General features: G+C 34.9%; 1 protein-coding gene across 11 annotated transcripts in view; it reads left to right on the top strand.

Annotated features, from left to right (window-relative positions):
- DMD (dystrophin) overlaps positions 1-24,791 on the top strand; it is a 2,654,855-nt gene that overhangs the window by 1,866,128 nt on the left and 763,936 nt on the right. For all 11 annotated transcript variants that reach the window (XM_074391460.1, XM_074391464.1, XM_074391461.1 and 8 more), the window contains one exon: positions 6,303-6,488. In XM_074391460.1, coding sequence (XP_074247561.1) covers positions 6,303-6,488 — 186 coding nt within the window. The remainder of the gene's footprint in view (positions 1-6,302; positions 6,489-24,791) is intronic.

Here is a 24,791-nt window from a genome sequence, read left to right as displayed (position 1 = left end):
GATAGACGGTATAGCCTACTGCACACCCAGGCTATAAGGTATAAGGATATTGCTCACAGGCTACAAACCTGTACTGCATGTGACTTTACTGAATACTGTAGTCAATTGTCACACAACAATATTTGTATATCTAAACACTGAAAAGGTACAGTAGAAATACAGTATAGAAATGATAAAAAAAAATAGTACAGCTGCATATGATACTTATGAATGGAGCTTGCAGGACTGAAAGTTACACTGGATGAGTTGGTGAGTGAGTGGTAGTAATGAGTGAATGTGAAGTCTAAGACATTAATGTACAATACTGTATGCTTTATAAACACTGTACATTTAGGCCACATTAAATTTATGAAGACACATTTTTTTCTTTAAAGATAAATTAACCTCGGCTTATGGTAACGTTTTTACTTTACAATTCTTTTTACGTTTTTGACTCTCTACTAACAGTTAGCTTAAAAAATAAACATGGTGAACATCTGTACAAGAATATTCTTGTATCCTTATTGTATAAGCTTTTTATTTTTAATATTTTTGCTGCTTAAGCTTTTCTTTTGAAAAGTAAGACACAAACACACACATTAGCTTAGGCCTACACAGGTTAGGATCATCACTATCACTGTCTTCCACTTCTACATGCTGTCCCCCACTGGAAGATTTTTCAGGGGCAATAAAATATTTGTGAAGCTATCATCTCCTATGATAACAATGCCGTCTTTTAAACTACTTTGTGAAGGACTGACCTGAGGCTGTTTAACAGTTAGTATTTTATTTTTAATAAGTAGAAGAAATAAATTCTAAAATAATAATTAAAAGTATAGTAAGTACATAAACCAATAACTGTCATTTATTATCGTTATCAAGTATGTACTATACATGCTTGTCTGTGCTATATTTTTATACAACAGGCAGTGCAGTACGTTTGCTGACACCAGAATCACCGCAGAGTAATTCATTGCACTGTGATGTCACTAGGTAATAGGAGTTTTTCAGCTCCATTATAATCTCTTAGGATCACAGTCAGTCTGTTGTTGACTGAAATGTAGTCAATGACTGTATAATAATTAGGGCTCCAATGAAGATCATAGATAGTTTGTTTTCTAGAACTTTGGCAAATACATTTTACAGAAACTAATATGATAGATAAATGATAGTATATCATTGTTGTTTTCATTTGCATTTCATTGATTAATTATTGTTTGGATTTTTTCTTGTTTATTGGCTGTTTACATTTTTTGTTGATTTCTTTTTATGTTGTTTATCCAGTTTTCTAGTACATTTTTTCCTTTTGTTATTAAAATTTTTTAAATAGCAAAATTATTATCGTGTGTCTAATATATGCTGCAAATATGTCCAGTTGTCATTTGTTTTAATTTTGGTTATTGGCTTTAATTTATAGATGAACAATACAGATATCATATCCAATCTTTTTTATATTCTTTTTTGCTTCTAAAGGGCTTTCCCACACTGATATTTTATTCCAGTTCTGCTTACCATTTTTATGCTTAACACTGTAATTTTTCTGAAATTTTTTGTGTTATGAAGTTTATCTTAATATGTTTGTTTCTAAAACAGATACTTTTGTTTATTTTAATATGAAAACTTCCATACATTTGAAATTAGCATTCAAAAATTGAAAGAATAAGAAAAGTAATCTTGTGTGAAATTAGGTCAAAATTTGGTTAGATACTAAATCAACACATAAGGGAATTGAATGTGTTTGTTTTCTTTCACCACAGAGAACATGTTGTATGAAGAGCATGGTTTTATAATGCTTAAAAAGATTATTAGAAAAATGATGTATTTTACTGGTCAGGTGTTTGTGTCTATATTTTGATGTTAATGCAAATAGTAAATATAAAAGTAAATTAATTTAAAAGACACAGAATCTGATACAAACCTTACTCTTTTTCCACATTATAAATTACTCACAACTGTTATATTTTTCCGTGAACTGTTTGGAATATGCTCAATTCCTAGAGACTGTTTTAAAGTGAAGAAGAACAAAAAAAATTATGAGTTAAAAGTTCTTGGTTTCCACCCGACCATTAAGTGATACTGTCAAAGAAAAATATTCAGAGCATTTCTGACTGATGGCTTTAGATATGTTATACCAGAATAATAATGATTCATTATTAAAATATGCAAAGTGTAATTTCTCAACAATATTTTGTGGCAGGAAGATGAGCTAGTACAGTAGTTTTCCTTATTAAATTATTTCTTTACAAAAGTAATTGACATGGTTTGGCTGAGTCTCCACCCAAATCTCACCTTAAATTGTAGTAATCCCCACATGTCAAGGGTAGGGCCAGCTGGAGATAATGAAATCATGACGTGGTTAAGGCCAGGTGGAGATAATTAAATCATGGCGGTGGTTTCCCCGTGCTGTTCTCATAACAGTCAATAAGCATCACGTGATCTGATAGTTTTATAAATGGGAGTTACTCTGCGCAAGCTCTCTTCCCTGCCGCTATGCAATATGTGCCTTTGCTTCTCCTTTGCCTTCTGCGGTGATTGTGAGGCCTCCCCAGCCATGTAAAACAGTGAGTTCATTAAATATCTTTCCTTTATAAATTACTCAGTTTCGAGTATGTCTTAATTAGCAGTGTGAGATCAGACTAATACACTAATACATTTACATTGTTTAAAATATAAAAGGGACAGTTAAAAATATCTCACCCTACCCATCAGCTGCTCTACCCTCGCCGAGCATTGGCTTTAATTCTAGAAGTAAATCTACAAAATAAATTCATGGGAATAAAATTTTTGGGTCAAAGGTTACATTCTTTTTATAGGTATGGCCAAACTGCCTTCGACAAGAGGTGTGGACATGTATACTTCCCACCAGCCATATAGAAGAGTCTGTATTTTCCCACAGCCTTGGCAACATAGTGTATTTGCAGACTTTAATTTTTTCCAGTGCAATAAAGTTCTAATTTTCATTTCTCTCATTATTACCAAGGCTAAGCTTCTGTTCATGCATTTAAAATCCTTTGTATATTCTTTTCTGTGAGCTGTCCTTATCATCTGTCTAATTTTCTTTTGGGTTGTTGGCCTTTTTCTTATTAATTTGTAGAAGTTCTTTTATGTGTTAGGAAAATTAGTCCCTTATCTTAGATATGAGTCACAAACATTTATTTTTCACAATTGTTCATTTGTTTTTAATTTTGCTTATGGCTTTTGTTGTCATACAGAAGCTTTTAATTTTTTATATTGTCCAGTTTGCTGATATTTTTATCAGTAATTAAAGTTGTTTAACTTGAGGATACAATTTACATTTTTTATGTGATTGACTACTCCAGACATATATTGCTTCTTACATTGGAAAAAATAGTAGTCCTGAATTTGGAAATAGTCTTTAACAAACTTTTACTGTAGGTCTATCATGTTTAGGAACAGAGCTTGTTTGACCCAGAAATCAAAAGTCAGAAGAATCAATGTAAATAAAAAGTTAAATAGTATGATGTAAATGTTATGATGGTGGGGAACACAAGGTCTGAGAGGATAAACCTAAAGCAACATCATAATTAAGCTGAAAATGTCATCTCATGATAAGCTATCATTTCATTATTCCAGATATTAATCAAATCTGCCCCATTGTACTGTTTTCTGTCAGGAATTTTTCTACCTCTATTACAAGGAAGGGATAGTATGGGAGGGTGATAAGGAAACCAGCAATCTTAGTTAAATGTTATACAGATATCTGTGCTTATATATGAAGTCTAAATGAAACGTGAACGATTTCATGATCACATAAAAAGGAGTTCATTGCTCAGTTTCAGAAGTTTTAGGAAAATATGATGGCTATTATCTCAGTAGCTTCATAGTCTAGAGACTTTCACATGCTTTAAGTTGAAGCTATAAAATGCTTTTTGCATCTATTTGTGAAAAGAAAATGATCCAATAAAAATAAAATGTGTAGTTGCCTCCTTTAAAATGCTAGAAAAATAAGTTGCGGACATTATTAGATCATGTATTACAGACATAGAATTACATTGGTAACAGCACCTACATCTCTCACATGCACACACATGTAATTCAGCACCACAGGATGCACCACAGGTGTAGTTATGGATGTGAACTCACAAAACACAAATAGGCGTGTCTACTTCATCTGATACTATGTTTACATGGCTTTATTGTGGGATATAAATCAAACAAAGAGAACGGTATCTCAGTTCATGATTCATGGATATTCTATGCAACCTGAAGCACTATGCTTCTTTTGCCCTCTCACCCACACAGGGAAAGGCTGCCAGGAATGAGAGGCAAGAAGTGTGCAGTTCACCTTCAATAGGAGCCACCACCTGTATTTCCCATCAATCTTTTACATGATTGTAGTCACCTGGATCCAAAGACTGTATTCCAACTAACAGCACCTGCAGTGAGGTTCAGTTCCATGCAACAAAGCCAAGCCCAGCATTTCCCATTCATCTTAAAGTTAGCGTTTCCAAGGAAACAGTGCTGTCGGAGCCTAGGGACAGTCCCAGACTGAACTCCAACAACCCGGGCTGGATGTTAAACCTTTACTTATACATTCTCACGCATTTTTTTTTTTTTACAACATACATGCATTTACAAGATCTATCAATGTACATACTGTTTACATATAAGATCTTGTTTAAAATTCATTTTTGTATACCTTGATTTTTTTGTCCGCAACTTTCTCTTTTTCATAACTCTTGCATCCAATTGAAGACTGTACTCATTAATGACTTCTTTAAAAAGTATCGAAAACAGTTATTCCAAGGCATGTGACATTATGTGACACACTAGTATATTATCTACTTTATATTTAAAATCTTCTCTATTATTATTCATAATATATTATGCAACAGATGTATAGCATAAAATTGTATTCATATTGCAGTATAGTATTGTATATTACACTGGTATTATTAATAGCCTCAAAAAGAGCTATCATTACAAGTTTAAATTCTTTATCCTGTGTTGCTGGTTTTCACTCTTGATATTCTGAAGAAAATAGCTTTGCTCTTCTTTATTCTGGATTTTTTGTAGAGATGGGGATGTTGCTATGTTGCCCAGCATTGTCTCTAACACCTGGGCTCAATCCTCTTGCCTCAGCCTCCCAAAGTGCTGGGATTACAGGCGTGAGCTATACAGTGCCCAGCCTATCCTGGCTCTTTATTTACATGTAAGCTTGAGCAATAATCACTACTATTTAATAACTTTCTTGTCATTCACTACGATGCAGAGTATTGCTCTAAGGTATGTTCAGGGATAACTTTATTGAGTTCTAACAGTAATCCTGTGAAGCAGGTGCTATCATTGTCCCCAATCTATAGAGGAAGCATTGAGTATTAGAGAAAACTTGGCTGAAATGTTAAGCAAAAGCTAGAACCAGATTTGAAATCAAGTAGCCTAACTCTAGACCTCACAATGTTTAAAACCATATCATACTGCTTCCTAACCTATTTACTGTTTTTCAACCCCAACGTCATTATACCTGTATGATACTGGGATCATAATAGTATCTATGTCATAGCATTGTTGGATGGATTAAGGAAGTCTGTAAATGTGAAACTTCCAAGGATGATGGTTGGCATATACTAAGCTCTTAATAAAAATAACCTATAATCATTCTGTTATAGTCTAATCCAAATGTCCTTTTTACTTCTCATCTCAATCGCCTGCTTCTGTTTACTAGGGCTCACAAACGATAGCTCACAAAAATGCATAACTTACCAATTTTCCTTGTACATAAAAGGATTTCCTTTTACAATCTTCCATAACGTCAAAGAAAGCTAGAAGCAAGTATAGTAGAAGAAATGATTGCTCTACAAACAAAATCATAGTGTGGTTTGGTTTTAATTTTAGTATGCACATTGAATACAAATCACTCATTTGAGATTTAGAAGACCTGTGTTATATATCTGGTACTAACACTGAATAACTTGGCTTATTCGTTTTTGTAACTGCAAAGACAGTGTGTCTGGCATATAATATATAACACACCAGTATGTTTACTGAGTGAATAAATGAAAGATGTACTTCTTTATCAGTTGTAGTTGGCTTTGCAGTATGTAAGGTAGGTGTTTTGAAATTCCAAAAAGGCATTAGTTTCTTTAAAGCAAAGAATTTTTGTAAAGTGTTAATGAAAAATTTCTAACACATTGGTTAAATCCTAACATGTAACATATGTAAATAATCAATATTATGCTGCTTAAATAACACAATCAGCAAGATTCTGTAACATTTCATGATAAATAACTTTTGAAAATGCTTTTTTTTTATGCTTATACCATGAGAATTATTCACCTTTTTAAAATGTGTTTTCCTCTCAGATTTCCAGAGCTTTACCTGAGAAACAAGGAGAAATTGAAGCTCAAATAAGAGACCTTGGGCTGCTTGAAAAAAAGCTTGAAAACTTTGAAGAGCAGTTAAATCATCTACTTCTGTGGTTGTCTCCTATTAGGAATCAGTTGGAAATTTATAACCAACCAAACCAAGAAGGACCATTTGACATTAAGGTAGGGACTTTGTGCTTTAAGTAGTTTTGGTTACACACACATATATATATATAATGCAATAATACTGAATTTTTTCATTTGTTATCATTACTAAAGAAAAAATGTTACCTGTTAAAACATGGTAGGGAAGACTTTATTCAGGGTCATCACAAATAGGCACAGGGACCACTGCAATAGAGGATGATAGGAGGTTGGGTGGAGAGAGATTGGGCTGTACTCCAAATACAACACAAGGGCAGTAAGAATTTATAGCTAAGGGGCAGTGCAGGAGTCAGTATATGAAAAATTATTAAGAGGAAGTGTCACGGATAAGTGGGATTCTGGCTAAACCAACCTAACACAATTCTTGCTGAAGATGGGCCAGAGTTCTCAGACATCCCCATGGGGAATGGTGGAGAATACTGAGGGTGATCAGGTATCAAGGATAAAGAGTTCTTGCAAAACTGACAGGCTTCTTTGCTGAAACTGGATTTTATAGGGAGGTGCAAAGATGAGGCCAGGTGAAGTTTCAGAAGCCTGACTAAAGTTTAGTCAAACAGAAAATATTTGTCATCATCGTCATCATCATTGTTGTTATATTGATCATAGTAGTAATTATGATTTTACTAGAATATGCTGCTTTAACCTCAGCATTTACTAGAAATAAGGTTTTCATTAAACTCATATCACTAGAATGTCCACATCATATTTGTCACTATGATACGTTTTCTATTGCTGTTTTAGTTGTGCTTAATACAAATTCATAGATTCCTTATAAAAAAAATTGAAGTTGTTTATGAGATTAAGTTCCTAAAAAATAATGTCTGGGCTCTTTTGTAGATATTGTAATGCTCTCTCAGACTGACTACAGTTTACCTTTCTATCTTCTCATTCTGCCAGCAATCTCCCCTTATATTCTAGCCACATCAAATTACTTGGTACCTTCTTATCCATGTAATTTCATGTCATACCTATGCTCTTGATTTTCTCTCTTCTTTAAATGACTTCTTTCAGTTTATTTTGATATAAGGAATTTTCTTCCATTCTTTAAGAATGAATTCAAAGTCATTGCCTTTTCCAAGTTTTCTTCCACACCTCGAGTAGAGTTAGAATCCCTGTTAGGATTTCTTATAAACATCTTTATTCATCTCCCATTGTTTATATGTTGATTTACACTTAAATTTTACACACTTCAGTATTTCATTACACATCTGCACTGTTCTTTGAGTGAAGAAGGCATTCTCTTATTTATTTCTGCTTTTCCACTCAAATCAAACATGCTCAGCCCATGACTCAGTAAATGGTTACTTGTAAGCGTTTTTAAGTCAGTGAATAAAGATGGTACCAAGACACCCAGAATGCTAATGAGGTGCTGTTGGTAAACGTAGAGCTTCAGACAATCCTGCCAATTGAACACCACTATCTCATTCTTTTAGTGTCCTTGTAAACGTTGATTGATGCTCTTTTCTCCCTTTCAATGAATCTATTCCGAAGATCCTTTCAATATGGCTGCCCTATTTTGCATCTCCTTTTTGGTCCAAATCGTTAAGTAGCCAATCAAATGAACCAAATCATTGAAATTACAATCGATTAATGAGCGTATTGTTGGGCAATTTCAGAGCAAAAAAGATAACATTTTTGAGTCGTTTTTCTTTTAATTAATTGAGTCAAATTGTTAAATTTATTTGCTTTCCAGGATTGTAAAAACCTAACATTTTAATCTCCATTTAGCTGTTGATTTGCTAGAATTGAGCACAAAGGGAAAAGGAACTTTGAGAATATTCTAGTGAAGAGAAAGTAAAAGTTTGTGGTAGATGGGCATGAGCGAGAATAAGGAGATAGGAAGAAGTCTGCTACAACTAAAATGAGTTAGATTAGCAAAATGTTCACCACTATGTTTACCTTACTTCCTCCTGACACTTATGTCTGCCATTCTGATAGCTATCTGATAGATACTATTTACTAGGTCCCAAGAGCAGATGGCATTTTGGAAGTCGTGGGTAGATATCATTTCACCAGTGCAAAAGTCTGCCTGCTCAGCCAGTGGCACAGTCTTGGGTTCAGTCTGGTGAACAAATTTATGAGACACAATAGGCTTTACCTAGTAACGAATTTAGTTAGCTTTAAGAAATTATACAGGATTGGTTAAAACAACTTGCACATTAAAGGCACAGTGAAAGGCTTGATACCAAGATGTGGCTTCTAATGTCCCATCACCCTGCATTTTAGTCATACATGGTCAAAAGGGGCAAAACATGCATAGTCTCAGGGAAGCATTCAGTTCTAGGATCCAGACCATTTTTCCACTTAGCTAGTGCATAATGTACTGTTTTATGACTAGTGCCTACTCACCAGCACAACTACATCTCATGAATGCTGATATTTCACTGCTCAGTAAATGACCCCAACAAGAAGGTACACAATTACTTGGCCCAATATACAGTAACCTTATCCCAATTCTCAATTATCTTATGTGTTGTATATTCTTAAAAAGTAATTGATGTAATATTACAAAGAGGAAAGGCCGTAACATCTTTCCTCCCAACCAGAAATAACTTTTTTAGCTTACATGTAAAAGCACATTCTACTCTTTTAAAAGCAATCTTTGGTTAAAATGTGCCTCTTCATTAAAATAATGGAAATAAATAGTCAATGCTAGCTATCTCTCTTTTTGGAATACATTTAAGAGAAAAGATTTTTTAAAAAACGCCTTGGTACAAATAGATCCTGTTGACTCAACCAAAATGACTTTAATCCTAGTCTGTGCCCCTCTGAATGGTTTTCAAATACTGAAAACCTGCATTGAGTCTTTGTCTATGGCCCATAGGTTTCTGCCAAATGGGTCTCTGCAGTTTGAAGTGAAAGCCATGTTTGGCTCTGTTAATCACTTTTCTTTATCAAAGCTACAAGTCACTACTCTCACTGCTGTGTGTACTTTCCGAGAGTCATGATACTTGCCTCCTGCAGCTTGTTTTAAATCACTGAGGGGAGAGGCAGCTGCTTTTTCCCTGGCAGAAACCTCCTTGGCTTCAGTTCTCTGAGCATATTCCGAGTTTTTTATCTCTGGAGTGCAGATTTCAAAAATACTCTTTTAGCCTTTTTCTTCTGCTTGTGACTGTGTCCAAGGTAGGGGGAGGGGAAACATAAAATTGTATATTTTATGACTTGAGAGTTTCTCCCAATAATTCTCAAACCCCTAGCTTATAATTAGGAAATGGTGACCTGTGTGAATAATTTAATACTTTACCTAGTTCTTTATCCCTCTTTGTCTAGCTTCCATTTCTTGTCACTAATAAATGATTTATCAAGATTGCTCAGTTTTTCTGATTTAAGATATGGGAAATTAATCCTTACAGTCTGCTGTAGTCCTCTGCTTAAAGGAATTAAACTATTTTTCTGTTAAAGAAAGATGGTACACTAGACTTTGCTTTACTTAGTTTTAAACTACTGAACACCAAAAATAAAATTTTTAAAGACTTTTGAGTACATGTCCTTTTTTAACACAGAAAAAAACTGCCTTTAATAAAAGTCAAAACAAAAATGTGTGTGTGTGTGTGTGTGTGTGTATATATATATATATATATATATATATATATATATATATATGTATGTATATGCAGCCACGCCCCTAGTTACAAATCCTAAATGTAAAGAAGCTGTCTGGCCATGGCTACCTCTGAAACAAAGGATCTGAGGCCTTGCCATTATTTGGTGAGTTTGTTTTCTCCAGTCAAACTCTGAGCATACCTGTTAGAAAAATATGTAATATCCTCTGTGAGCTTCAGTTTTGCCTGTTTGGTACTTCACGCTTATTGATGAAATGCAGCTAGCTGTGTAATGAAACACAAATAAAAAAAGCTTTAAAGGCTGTGTTCTAATACATTGTTTATGCTGGAGTGAAAATTGACTGCACATTGCTTGGTTTGTGCAATTTACTCCCCAAATATTCCTATTCAGGAAATCCTGCAAATAGCAGTATTCATCTTGAAAATCACCTCACAGAACCCTTAGCAAGCTGAGAAACATAATCAATGAGATCGTGATGTAGAGGGTGAAAATTAGGTGTAATCACAGCCCTTTCCCATCAGTCAGCCCACTAGAAGGCATGCCTTTGAATTTTGATTTTTAAATATACTCTCAATTTAAACATAAAATATGTTGATTTGAGATTTCAGAAATGATAATTGAATGCTAAGATCTTGGGACCAGTTTAGAATTTCTATAAAGGGTCTTATGTTTTTAATCTTAAATGAATGCTTTCAATAATGAGCCAGAGGTATACTATTTATTTGACCTAAAACTGACTACTGCTTTCTAAACTTTTTATTAAAATATGAGGTGTGGCAGGAAACATAATTTTATGTTAAGGCTTAGTGACTGAAATGTTTTCATTTAATCACAAGGAGAGGTTTTTTTCCTCCCCTCAAGGATGACATTCCTTCTGTGGTTTATAAATAAACAACATGTGGCTCTGCTGGCTCTTCCTTAGCTTATAAGGAACATAATTGCCCATAATGTCAAATCCACACTGAAAACTACCAAGGGACTCAATTGTAGTGACTGACCATTAAAGTCACTGAACACTATGTGTGTTCACACTCCTGTGAGTGTTGTCAAAGTAAAACTGCACTGGACAACTTAATGGGCAAGAAAGACTTTGTTCACAACTTTTGCAATAGAGGGGAGAGATTGAACTTAATTCTGCTGAAACAAAAGGCAAAAGAGCCTTTCAGTACTGAGATGAGTTATGAGGAAATGACTAGATGTCAGGAGGGAGATTAGTCAATGGGCTTAGTTGACTGAGTGGCACTTATCAAAGTTAAATTCCTTTCCTCCCCACAGAAGACTAGCAGATAGGGGCACTATCTTTTTTGAGGATTCTATATCAAAGTCCTAGCTCCCGAGTTTGTGAGAAAGTTTATTCCTGGGATATAAAAGTGGCAAGAGACTGGGAGAATATTTATATCTCAAAAAGGTAGAGAAATAATTTATAAAGTTTTCTAGAGTAGATGCTCTAAGAAAAGGAAGGTCAGGTCTCATGTCAGGAAGAAATCTGTCTCAGGTCAAATTCAGGGTGTCTTTAAAGCTTTCTTTGTCAACCCTCCACTCTGTTCAAGGGAAACCAGGTTTCCTCTTGAAAAATTTAGAAATGCTAGTTCATCTAGTTCATTTCAGCAGGTTTCTGTTGTTGAAGGACTAGCTGAACCAACTCTGCGACTTGGTAGTCATCAGATATTTCATGAAGGAGATTTCTATGAAAGTTAGAAGGAAGACAAAGATTAATGGTTGAAGCAGACTATAAACTCACTTTTTAAGTCCAGAGGACAGCAAGTCAAAAAGATTGCTAGAAGCTGGGCTGTAGACATTCTCAGATTGTAGAGAGAGGATCGCAGTAGCAATCTGATGGAGCATGACATGGAAGAGGTTGGAGTTTAATGAACTTTTTGCATGGCCTACCCAGCAGTAGCTCCAGGCATGCTATGCTGTGGTGATGAGTCCTTTGTAGTTTATATCAAGTCATCCAGCTTCGGCTTGTAGAGCTTCTTTAGATATGGTGGGGAAATGGCAGCTATAAGACAACCTACAGAAGAGAGTTCTTATCTCAATAATAATATGGGCAGTCAGGTTTTAGTTCTCAGTGACACCAAGTCAGGAGGGTGGGAGAACATTTTGAAATGTTAAATTTTTTAAAACTGGAGAATTGTAGCCAGATCTTAAAGGAAATAAACTGAAAATTGGTAAGTACGGACAAAATGTAAAAGACAGCAGTATCCAGTTCAATCTGTAAGTAACAAAATCATGTAGTTTACAAAAAAATGCTAAAGTTATCAAAGGCAATGAACAGAACTAGAATCTGATAACTCCAAGGCTTACCGAAATTCTATCTCTACTATCACCCTTTTGATCAAAGTTAGACTTTTCTTGTTTACAAAATTAGACTGGCCTAATTATTTATATAGAGGTAGAAAAAATGATAATTGACCACATAGGCTTTCTTAAGTTTGCTTAGCTGGAAGTTTTCATGAGGAATCATAAGCTGAGTAAGTTTTAGAGATATACTATACAGCAGAGTACCTATAGTTAACAATACTGTAGTGTACAATTTGAAATTTGCTGAGGGTAGAGTTTAAGTGTTCTTATCACAAAATACTATTCTCAGTTTTAGGAGTAGTAGTACATAAGATGGGAGAAAACTTTCAGAGGTAATGTGCAGGTTTATGGCATAGATTGTGGTGGTATTTTTGGATGTGTATACTTTATCTCCAAAGTCATCAGGTTCTATGCATTAAATACGTACAGCTTTCTGTTTGTCAATCATACCTCCATAACGTAGTTTTAAAAGTATGAAATCTCAGATTTGATTTTTAAAAAATCCTCTGAAGGTTAGGAAGGCAAGTCAAGAACTTGCCATCAGATTTTACCTGAAGTAAAATACCTGTAGATTCAGCTGAATTATTCTGTTTTGCAGGTCCCCAAAATACCCTAGATCCCCTACGTCTCCCAAGAATACACCTTCCTTACTCAACTCTAAGACTGGGAATTCTGTAAGCCAGTACCAGAACCGGTTTCCCAAGAGGACTTATATTAGTTCTGTATAGACAAGAATAGCTCCTTAAAACTGGTCACATCTGACGCTATGCACTTAATTCTCAAATATGACATTCCAGTCAAAGCCTTGGTTATACATTTTTGCAATTATGTCTTGTTATATAAATATATTTTATTGAACCTATGCAAATAATTATATTGTCATGAAAATAAGAATACTCAAGAATTTCTGAATTTCATAGGGATCAGGCAGGGATAAAAAGATTAATGTTTCATTCTGTTTACAAAAGCACAATCTACTAAACTCTCATGAGTTGTAGATAGCTTAAGAGAAAACGGAAAGGAGTTTCTTATATTTAGAAAACAGCATTAAAACATGAGGAATATTCTAAACAAAAGTCATAATCAAATCCTTTATCAGTTCATTCAGGCCCATGTAATTATTTCTTGTCCTTCTTGAGCTTGAGTTACTAATCACATGAACAGTTTCTCCACAGAGTTTCATAAATTCTGACTTTGTCTAATGGTATGATATCAAAGTTATTTAAGCAATGGCATCAGAAGTCTGTGCCCCAGGGTACCTGGAATAGTACTTTTTATGGGTCTCCAAGATGGTCCTGTTTTACTGAAGGTGAGGCATTCTGGCCTCTGACTGATTGTAAAAGCACTTAGGGAAGCATCAGCATAAGTTTTGTGAATGACAAAAACTTAAAATGACCATAATTAAAGATCTGATGAGTTCATTTGACAAGAAAATTTGTTTTTTTCCCCTGTGACATGTCACATTTTAAAATAACAACTGGAGTTAGGACTGATGACATGATATTATTATCAGACAAAATAACACCAGGACATATCATGGACACCTAGAGCACTAACAAAGTTCTAAGAATGTATTATAATTTTTCAAGTATTTCTACTAATAATAGTTGACCCATACAAATATAACCTAGTGAAGGTTCAGCATCTCTTCTTGTCAGAGCTTTTTATGCAACTCAACATACCAAATGAACCCAGTTACTTTTAACATCCTTCATTTTACAAGGTGCAGGAACAAATCCTTTGAAATTTTTCAAATCAATCTGAGATAAAAATTTTATTTAAGAATTGACTTGGGAAAAGCAAAATATCAAAGGTTGTAATATGACAAAAGGTTTGAATACTTGGCTAGATAGGATCATAGGTTAGTATCAAATAATGCATGGCTAACTATGTAACCAAGGTGACAATAAAATATTTCAAAAATAAATGTAGAAGGCAACATGACTATAAAAGTCTTTAGTTCTTCCAAAAGAGAAAACACTATTTAAAAAAGAAATCAAGGACATACAAAATCAACATGGGTACTTATTCTCATAAGAAACAGAATATTTGTTTCCAGAGTACACAAAAAGGTAAAAAAATAAAAAAACACAAATTTCGCAATCTCTTAAGAGCAGAACAATAGAAAAGATGAAAATATTAATTACCTTGATTGACATAATTGTTTTGCAATGTTTGTTTGTGTATGTGTGTGAGCGTGTGTGTGTGTGTATGCTGTACACTTAAATATATACAATTTTATTTCAAAAGAGTTGACCAATAATCCAAGAAATTTCATTTTTTTAACTAAAAGAAACTACAACTCATTTTTGATCAATGCACTGCTGATACTAAGGGTCATTAGTAAAAAATTACACATAAATCCATTCCATTTTAGCCATCATCGACTATTGACATAAGACTCTCCTTCCACAAATCTTCTGCCATTCTAATGTATGTGCAGATTTTGTCCTATACCTTCCTCTTCCTCATTTTCACACAGTCATTTTAATTTAGGACAAAATTATTCTCTTTGTCCTTAAGAAAGGTACATCCACCATACCTTGTATATTTTGTGTAAAAAGTTGTTTCCCTTTACCTTTAATGTTTCTGGAAGTTTTATTTACATATATTGATTGTATTTTTAACCATTATTAAGTCTTATTTTACAGAGAATGCTAGGAAGTAGTTAAATGTGAAGTGTTTGTCATATACAGCATTTCGTAGCCAACTACCAAAATTTATGAATACAAGTTAAATTCACCTACTCAATATGAGGGCTAAAAGTGTACATTAATATTTGTGGAAGAGCCTTTTAAGATTTTCTTTTGCCCTGATAGGTAATTTATGGATACTGTGTTCTAAAATTTGAGTAAATGACTGAGGAGATACCTAGTGGCCATCTGAGTATCTCCAAATTCCATCTGAGTGTTTAAAATATCCAGTCTGTTTCCAATTAGCTTTTTCAACCTCAGGTGGTTGCTTCTGGGGTTTGTGTCTTTCAGAGCCCCCAGTAGTGGCAGGGAACAGAAAGCTTTAGAAACTATAGAGAATTGAGAGGTTGGAGTAGGAAGAGAGAGGTCTGTCAGGGATGGACAAAGAGATGTAGGCAGTACAGATTTGAAGAGGAATATGTCGAAGGATTTAAGAGAGCCAAAGGGAAGATCAAAAGTAGTCAAAGGAAGAAGGAGGAATGGTGGTGATGGGAAGGGAGAGGTCTTAGATGAACTAGCTTAGGGAGCACTTATGTTTTCTGAAGAGGCCTTTGAAGGTCATCTTTAGTAAAATCATACTAAGAAGGAGAGAAGCATAGTTAGTGCCATAGAGGTGAAGCATCTAGTCAGCAGTAGTCTTCAGAGGAGGAGAAAAAGAATAGTGAGAATGTCTCATGGAGGAAAGAGGCACCAAAGTAACAGCAACAACAAAAAAGGAAACACAGATGAGGTCTCTACAAAGGAGATCTGTACAGAAAAAGACTTCCTAAATACTGAAAAACTGAAGTTGAACCAAATGAGATTTCAATAAGAATTTTCTGTGTTGCAAACCAATGGTGCCTTTCAAACAAAGAAGCCAGGGACTGTAGTCTCAAGAATATACTCAGATTATTAAGAATCAAAATCTGATGTTACCATGCTTTCACAAAAGCAGGGACGCATTGATCTAGAACACTGGGTAAGGAGTTGAACTCACAAATGAATTCCCAATTAATCAGTCAGGAGTCTACTCAACATTCACAAAATTAGCTTTGGAGAGATTAATGCCATTGAATTCACATTAGAATGAGATAATTCACATTCAAATAGTAACTCGCTTGAATAGATTGTACTAGCTGAAGTTCACCTGTTACCTGATCTCATTTCTTAAAATAATTTTTAAAAGGTGGTGTTGGGGAGATAAGGAACAAGGAAGGTCTCTTCAGAAAAAAGTTCCAGTGTTTTATATTGAATATGAAACTATCAGTGTAATGTGTCCTGAAATACATTGGATGAAAGTTATTGGACAAAAAGAAAAATTATTCATTTTTATTATGCAACTAAACAGAGATTTATGGAATGTTTTTCTCCTGAGTTTAGGTTGCCTCTGGACAAGGGTATAATTCTGACTTGATAACACCTTGAAGCTTGTTTGTTTAAGTTTGTAGATAATTTCATCGATTAGTGGAATTAGGCATCCACTTTTCTTTATGAACACTGGGTACCATAATCTTCTTCTTACATTTTGTTCTTTCTACTCAACTCCAAAAACCATTGCTGAGTTGAAGTAGAATAATAAGGGGAAAGAAACAAAAGACTAAGTTTGAATCCCAGCTTTGACATTTACTGGCTTTATGACACTGTTTAAGACTCTATTGAATAAAGCAAAACTAAGGTGGAAACACATTTCCTAAGGCATAGAAAAAGATGGTGAATGGAAAATTTCTTGCCGTATCAGGACATTTGGTAGGGGACACTAATAATAAAAATTAGACTTTCAGCTGGGCACAGTGGCTGGCATCTGTAATCCTAGCACATTGGGAGGCCAAGGAGGGTGGATTGCCTGAGCTCAGGAGTTCAAGACCAGCCTGGGCAATGTAGCAAAACTCCATCTCTAGTAAAAATAGAAAAAATTAGCTAGGCATGGTGGCTTGGGCCTGTAGTCCCAGCTACTTGGGTAGCTGAGGAATGAGAATTCTTGAACCTGGGAGGCAGAGGTTGCAGTGAGACAAGATGATGTCACTGCACTCCAGCATGGAGGATAGAGCAAGACTCCATTGAAATATACCCCTACTTTCAAAAGAAAGGGGCAAGTTGCTACCAGAAAAACACTCCAAAAAAAAAAAAAGAGTATATGATCATGAGATTTTCATCATTCACCAACCCAACTTGCCCGCCTAAGGAAAAGAAAGACTAAAGTTGGGAAGATTTTTTTTGAATTGAGAATGCCTGAAACAGATCATTCAAATAGGACTAACACTTAGTTGGACATGAGAAAACTTCTATGGCTTTTACTGTTCCCTTTCTTATGAGGGAGGGGAAAAGAGTGCCTTTCCTCTTTCTCTGCCAAGCCAAGGAAGAGGGCTTCAAAAGAACCTCTATTACAGTGGTCTACAGACCATTCTATTTATAAAAAATATTTTAGAAAATTGAGTATCTTCTTGGACATATTAAAGGTGACATCTATTTTCTGCCCTTGGGATATGGTAAATTTCGACATTTTAAAAGTGTTATAGTACAGTTTTAAATGTTTCCCATGGAATCCAAATACTATTGCAATATAATGTCTACCATCATGTACTTAAAATACATGAAGAAGTTCATGTTTAATAAATAGAAGCTTGGCCGGGCGCGGTGGCTCACACCTATAATCCCAGCACTTTGGGAGGCCGAGGCAGGTGGATCACGAGGTCAAGAGATCGAGACCATCCTGGTCAACATGGTGAAACCCCGTCTCTACTAAAAATACAAAAATTAGCTGGGCATGGTGGCGCACACCTGTAGTCCCAGCTACTTGGGAAGCTGAGGCCAGAGAATTGCTTGAACCCAGGAGGCGGAGGTTGCAGTGAGCCGAGATTGCGCCATTGCACTCCAGCCTGAGTAACAAGAGCAAAACTCCATCTCAAGAAATAACTAAAAATAGTACCCCCAAACCTAAAATACAATAAAAAAAGAAAAAATAAAGTTTTATATTATTCTTTTTTTCTCATATTTTCCTTCAACTTCCCCAAAGAATTCTATTGTAATATACATTTATGCTATAAATTTTTTTATTAACCACTGTATCATAATTCTTTATAATTACATCTATGTGGACTTAAATTCCATTTTTAAAAACAATCTCCTGTGATTACAAGGCTCGAAGTATTTTTTAAATTCTCTAGATTGAGTAGTATTTAAAGTATTAATAGTACATGCAGTTAGTAGTAACCAAATAACCTACATGTATGTACCTTTGATAAATACCTATTAAACATACTCAGTGGATATTTATTGAAGTTGAATCTATTATGAGATGGATAGGTGAGCACTTCATGGTACCTTCAGTAAAAAAGGATTTCAGCCGCCAGTATTGTGAATTGTACTTTTATTTGTCATAAATGTATCTTGACTACAATGCACTGGTGGAACAGGTCAGAGAGATATACTTTTATTTTGTAAAGTTGAAGAAAGTCTATCATTAACCGAAAAGTGGACAAGAAAATTGGAACAAAGTGCATACCATAGGAGCGAACTCAGTCAAATCTTCTAGAGAAGCCAAGGATCTGGAAACCCATTCCATAAACACCATCTCTACCCACATATCCCTAGGTAGGAAAGTCTTTGTGCACATTTATGGGAATACCCCAGTCTGAAGACTGCCACTCTGGGAGAGATGATAATTCTATCAGAAGGAGAGAGGGACAGTTTAGTCCCTGAATGGTCGCTTGTTAAGCTGCCAAAACACTGTCCAGCTCGTCTCACCTCAGTCCATGCCTTTAAGCATTGCCCAGTTACTTATTCCAGCAATATACATGTCACACTGTTGACTCAGGCTGAACTTCATAGTGTCTAAAATCCCCAATTTTTTCCTCATATATGCTGTTTCTAGGTGACATTTCCCCTACCATGCCCTTGTGTCATCTATGTTTTGGAATTAGATATAGGGCTGACGACCCCTTCTGTGGCCTTACTTAGGTTTATCCACTGAGGTCCCTGAACCTTAGTTTTAGTGCATTTCATTTCCGGATCCAGTCCTGGCCAAGGCAGAAAACACGTAAGAAACCTACTGCCACCATGAGTAACTAGCCTTGCCCTTGCTGCCCTAGTTTCTCACTTACTTCTAGTTATTTCAGTTCCTGTCTTTCAAGGAACTCAGTCTCTTCTTTCTGACTACAATAATAGTGCCCCCTACACCCCTACCACTCACTCTGCTCTCACTCCAGAAAGAAATTCTCTTTAACCCCCAAATACTTGACTGAAGATTTAATAAATTTGTCAGCCAATCAATCAAGTTGATAGTAGGGATAAAGAGAAGGGAGTCTTTGGGTACTGATTCTATCATACGATGTACAGCAATCTCTTAAAGTTTATTTTTAACTTGAGATTTGATATGTATAATTTCTGTTACTTCATCTATGTTGTGAAAAAAATCTCAGGCTGAATCCTAAAACAGAGATCTATAGCACACCACTGGAATACCCCCTCAATTTTGACAATAGTTTCTTTTGGCTGTAATTTTTCAGTTACCAAACTCTTATTGCTTTATTTCCTACCCAGTTCATATTGTTTCACTTCATCAACAAACATACATTTGGCAATTTGATCAGATGTATTGCTGAAATATACATGAAATTTATTTGTATGCCTCCCTGATCAACCTGTCTAGGTAAGCCAATAAAATTTCTATTCAGCTAACAAGTTATTGATTAACTACAATGTCCTACTACATTAAAGTGATTCTAACTCTCAATTTGCTTAGTGTGTAGTGGATGTATAAATACACATTAGTGTCCTAAATGCAATCAATGTGGAAACATTTGCAATGAAATATACTGAGTGCCCTTGTAAGCTTTCATGATAGCTCAAAAGAGCAATTCCCAATCAAGCCAGTGTCTTCCTAGAGCACAAGTAATAGAGTGTGGTTCCTTAGCATCGACTAGAAAGCCTGTAGAAATGCAAATATTTGGGCTTCTCCATAGACCTGCTGAATCAGAATTGATAAGGTTGAAACCCTGGAATCTATGTTTTAACAAGTCCTCCAGAAGATACTTAGACAACCTCCTGGAGGACATTATGCCTAAACTGGATCTTTAAAAAAGGAACAGGAATTGAGAGAGTGAAATGTGTGTGAGAAAGGAAAAGAATTCCAGACAGAAGAGGCAACAAGAGCAGAGATACGGAGGTGATAAATGGCATAAAATGTGGGAAAAACAGAAAATTCAGTGATGTTGAAGTGTAGCCTATTTTGAGAAGGCTTGGTTGTTACTTTAAGAAGCTTAGACATTATCTTTGATAGAAGTGAACACCACTGAGGAGTGATGACTGGCAAATTTCTATATTTGAGGAGCACAGGACCTAAAACAGAGAGAGTAATTGGGAGGCTACTGATGTAGCTGAGGAGCAACACGATCCTGGTTTAGGACTTTGGTAGTAGGGATGAAGGAAGAAGAGATAATTTTTTAAACTGTTTTTCAAATAGTTGCTAGTGACTCCTTGATGAGTTATAAAATCAATTTAACGGGTAAAATAAAAGAGAATAAGATAGCATAGGGTACCAAAGAAGATAATGCAGATTATCACATTGTATTACATGCAGCATAGTTAAGTGTTGTTTTCTGGAACTGTTGGTTTCATTTATATTGTATTTCATTTTTGTTTCTAATTTCAAGATAATCTGCACAGTTTTATAGAAAATGAGTTAATTAGCACTCTATCAGTGAGGCCATAGTGGGTTAATTATTACAAAGTTGGAAGTAAATTTATCCCTATAAAACAAACTTTAAAAATAATATGAATAATTTTATTTATTAAATAGATACTTTCTTCCATACAAAATTCAAAAGCGTGGAAATCCTCTGTTTTCTTTCAGCCACCCAGTTTCTCTTCCCCATGTGCTGCCAAGGTTTTAGTTTCCTGGGTAGCCTTCCAAGGATAGGGTGTGTGTGTGTGTGTGTGTGTGTGTGTGTGTGCGCGTGCGTGTGTGTATTATTTTCTTCTCGTCCTCTTAAAATAAAACCAGCTGTTAGAATGCTATAAATACCGTCTCTGCATCCTTCGAAAGAGGGTTCTTTTGAAGCCCTCTTCCTTGGCTTGGCAGGGCAAAAGGAAACGCACCCTTCTCCCTCCTTCATAATAAAGGGAAGAGTAAAATTCCTATGTGTGGGGGGAAGCATGCACACACGCATATATATTCTACAATAAAGGTTTTAATGAATGTTTTCTATGACAAACAGATTCTAGTCTTAAGATTATAACCTGAAAACATCAAAACTAACCTTTGAACTGCATAGGAATGTCTTTGCCCTTCTTAGCCATCAATCCTGGACAGAAATTCAAACACACACACATACACACACACACATGGCACTCATATATATATATATATATGTATATGTGCATATATATATATATATATATATATATATATATAGCACTTTTCTCTCTTCCTTATAAGAAAGGAAAGAGTAAAATGCGTATGGCTTATGTGTACATAAATACACATACTGGTGATAATTTTCTGTATTAGTAGTTAAAGAGCTTTATCTCTCCCTTTTGTTTTTTTAAACCATTGCATGGTATTCTATTCTAAGGTATACCATAATTCTCTTGAGCAGCATTCCAATTACTAAGACTTTAGTTTTTTTCAACTTTTGTCTAAGATATGAAAATGCATAACTGTGCACATCATTTTACACATTGCAAATATGTCTATATGATAAATTCCTAACAGTAAAATGGCTGGGTCAAACTGGCATTTGTCTTGTTAGTCAATTTAGCCAAGTTGTTCTTCATAGAACATCTCATCAGTATTATGAAAGGTTTCTTTTCCCCACACCGTTGCCCACTCGGTGTATCATCAAACTTTTTGATCTTCTAAACAAGAAAAACGATGATATCTGTCGTTTTTATTTGAATCCTTTATTCTTTTTGTGAGTGAATATGAATTTTTTCATGTGTTGCAGAATCATTTTTATTTCCTTTTCTATGCACTGTTTGCTACATTATTTTGCCAAATTTCTCTTTTGGATTATTGGTCTCTTCTTACTGAGGCAAATATAGTTTACATCGTGAAGTAAAAACATGGTTTTCTAAAATAAAGGTTTTAATGAAGGTTTTATATGAGAAACAGATTCGGGTCTTAAGGTTATAACCTGAAAACACCAAAACTAACCTTTGAATTGCATAGGAATGGTTTTTGCTCTTCTTAGCCATCAATCCTGGACAGAATTTCAGAGATGGCAAATTGTTGCACAAATACAGATTTTTGTAATTTTTAACTGATATGTAAATATTTGCTTTCATTTTCTTATTTAACAATATATTGATGACTAGAACAGGTTGTGTCTTTCCAAAGTGCCCACGTCAACTGACTCTCATTCTTTCAAAATTCATTGCCTAAAGAAGTTTCGTGGCTTCTCCCTGCATTGTATTTTCTAGCCAAATCTGAAATAACTATCTGGAAGCTTAACATTTTATTCCCACACTTATTTTTTCTTGTGAAAATCGAAACTACACTTTCCCAGTCTTCATGAGTAACCACAGTGGTTTGCCATTTGACTTGCCAGTTGTATTAGTGTACGGAGATGTAATATATCTGCATCAAGAGAGTTAATTCTGAGCAGCTGAGGGCTTTCTAGCCTCTTTACCCATCTTGGACACCAGTTTTCTCTCATTGCTATTTGTTTTATTCTTTGCAATCAGAATATCATTCCTCTTGACATACAAGAAACAAAGCCAGTAGAAATTAAAAGGATTCAATTTCTACTTTCCATTCACCAATATTATACCATTTTCCCCTAAAGCAGTTCTACCCTATCTAGATCATTCTCTTGCTTGAAATACACCTTAAAAGTAATTTTGTACCGTATATCTTTTTATACTTTTTTGAAATAATGCTTTTACTGCATGTTAGAATTTTAATTTTTGCTTAGTAGTTCTTCACTGGTCCCTTAGAAGGAAATTTAGATAATACGTTGAAGGAAGTTGTAAGAGAACATCAGAAGCCATACTATCATTTTTTAATGTACTCTAAAGAAAACTCTGCTCTGCCCATGGATGTCATCTCTTTCTGAATTTGTGTGGAAGAGTAAAATGGGAACACTTCCAATTGTTTTCAAACAACTTCTGCTTAAGTGGATGAATGCTCCACCTGGTTTACTAACTGTATTGCCCAGGGGATGGCCTTGATTGGCAGACAGAATGCGATGCAGAAACAATGGAAGTTAAATGAGGAAGGTGTTAAACTTACAAGTTACCTCCCTTGGTGCCACTGAGTGTTGGTAGAAAATAACAGGTTAGGATTTCAGATGCATTCAGAAATGCTGCACACTTGCAATTTGTAATACTTGAAACAACTCAATCTTCTAATCACAACTTTTAAAAAAATTTGGCCACCTTTCTCCATTGTCTGTCTCTTAAAACTATATTCATGAAGTTGTTTATTCACAAAGCTGTATCATTTAAAGATAAATGTTATATCCAGAAGTATGTAAATAAATTAAAATCTGGGAAGTGTTAATAACACTTATCCATTCATTGTTCTACTCTATGCTATCTAGAGCCATGCTTCTTAAAATTTAACATGAAACTGATGTTGCTGGTCTGTGGAACCACAGTTTGAGAAACACTGTCATAGATTATTAAGTTGGTGAATTGTCACCCATACAATAAATATGCAGGAGAAGTTGAATGGTTATGTCTTGGAGTCAGATATTGATTCTCAGAATGACAGCTTCTTCATTTACTTCTCAGTGATCCTCATAACTCTTCCCTATCCTGGGCAGTGAGAAAAAATTATCTCACTCTGAAATAGTGATTTTACCAGTCTCTCTTTATGGGTTGGGACCTCCTGGATCATGACCAGTCTTTTAGATTTCCTTGCTCTCCTCCTGCTTCTCTCCAAAATGACAACTGGGTTGACAGATGAGGGAACATTATATATGACCTAAGATCTCTATGCAGGTACTTGCAGTCTCCTCTGACCCTCTACTCTCTGCAACAATTCCCCTTGTCTGCCTGATAAGTCTCTACCCTGCTGACCTTGTGTCTCTGAGCTCGTATTTTCATCAGGAAATATGGTGCTCTGCTGACTAAACTATATCAGTTACTAAAGGGACCCTTAAATCTCTGAGTTAGTGCTGAAGAACACTTAAAATTCTAAATATGTAATTATACACCTCTAAAAACAAGCATGACTATCATTATGTGTAAGGCTGTCTGCCAAAAAGTTAGAGCAACATGAAGCCACTTGTTACATTTTCATTTAGTTGGGGAGGGAATGAACTTGATATTTACAGGTAGAACATTTTATCAGATGCTGAGGGGAAAACAAAAGCAAGATAAATTGTGGCCATAATCTCTGTGACCTTATTTTCCAATGGGGGGGAAGGAATAAGAAATATCTATTTTAAATAAAGCTATTTCACTCTTCAGTTACCATCTCAAGAACTCATACCAATTTAAACATCCATTCATATTTGAGGGTTGATAAAAATTACCAAATGATAATAATATAATTTTTATTGGGAAAATAATTTAAAGATGCATGTCTCTAATGAAACTTTGTAACATTTTGAAGGGTTTTAAGTAATACTTAATATATTAAGCAATACTTGATATATTTAAATTCAGAATTAACTTAGATGCTATCAGTATGAAAATATTTATAAAGTAACATGATTCTCTCCAATGAAGATGTAACCATCCAGATTTAATACATTGAATTTTCTGCTTAGAAATGCCATAGCACTATGTCCTCTTGAATATACAATTCTGTATACTGAGACTTCAATTATTATAT

This window comes from Saimiri boliviensis, chromosome X (genome assembly GCF_048565385.1).
Source record: "Saimiri boliviensis isolate mSaiBol1 chromosome X, mSaiBol1.pri, whole genome shotgun sequence".
Classification (NCBI taxonomy): Eukaryota; Metazoa; Chordata; class Mammalia; order Primates; family Cebidae; genus Saimiri; species Saimiri boliviensis.
The sequence above is the reverse complement of the archived record's forward strand: the minus strand, read 5'-3'. Positions and strand labels throughout refer to the sequence as shown.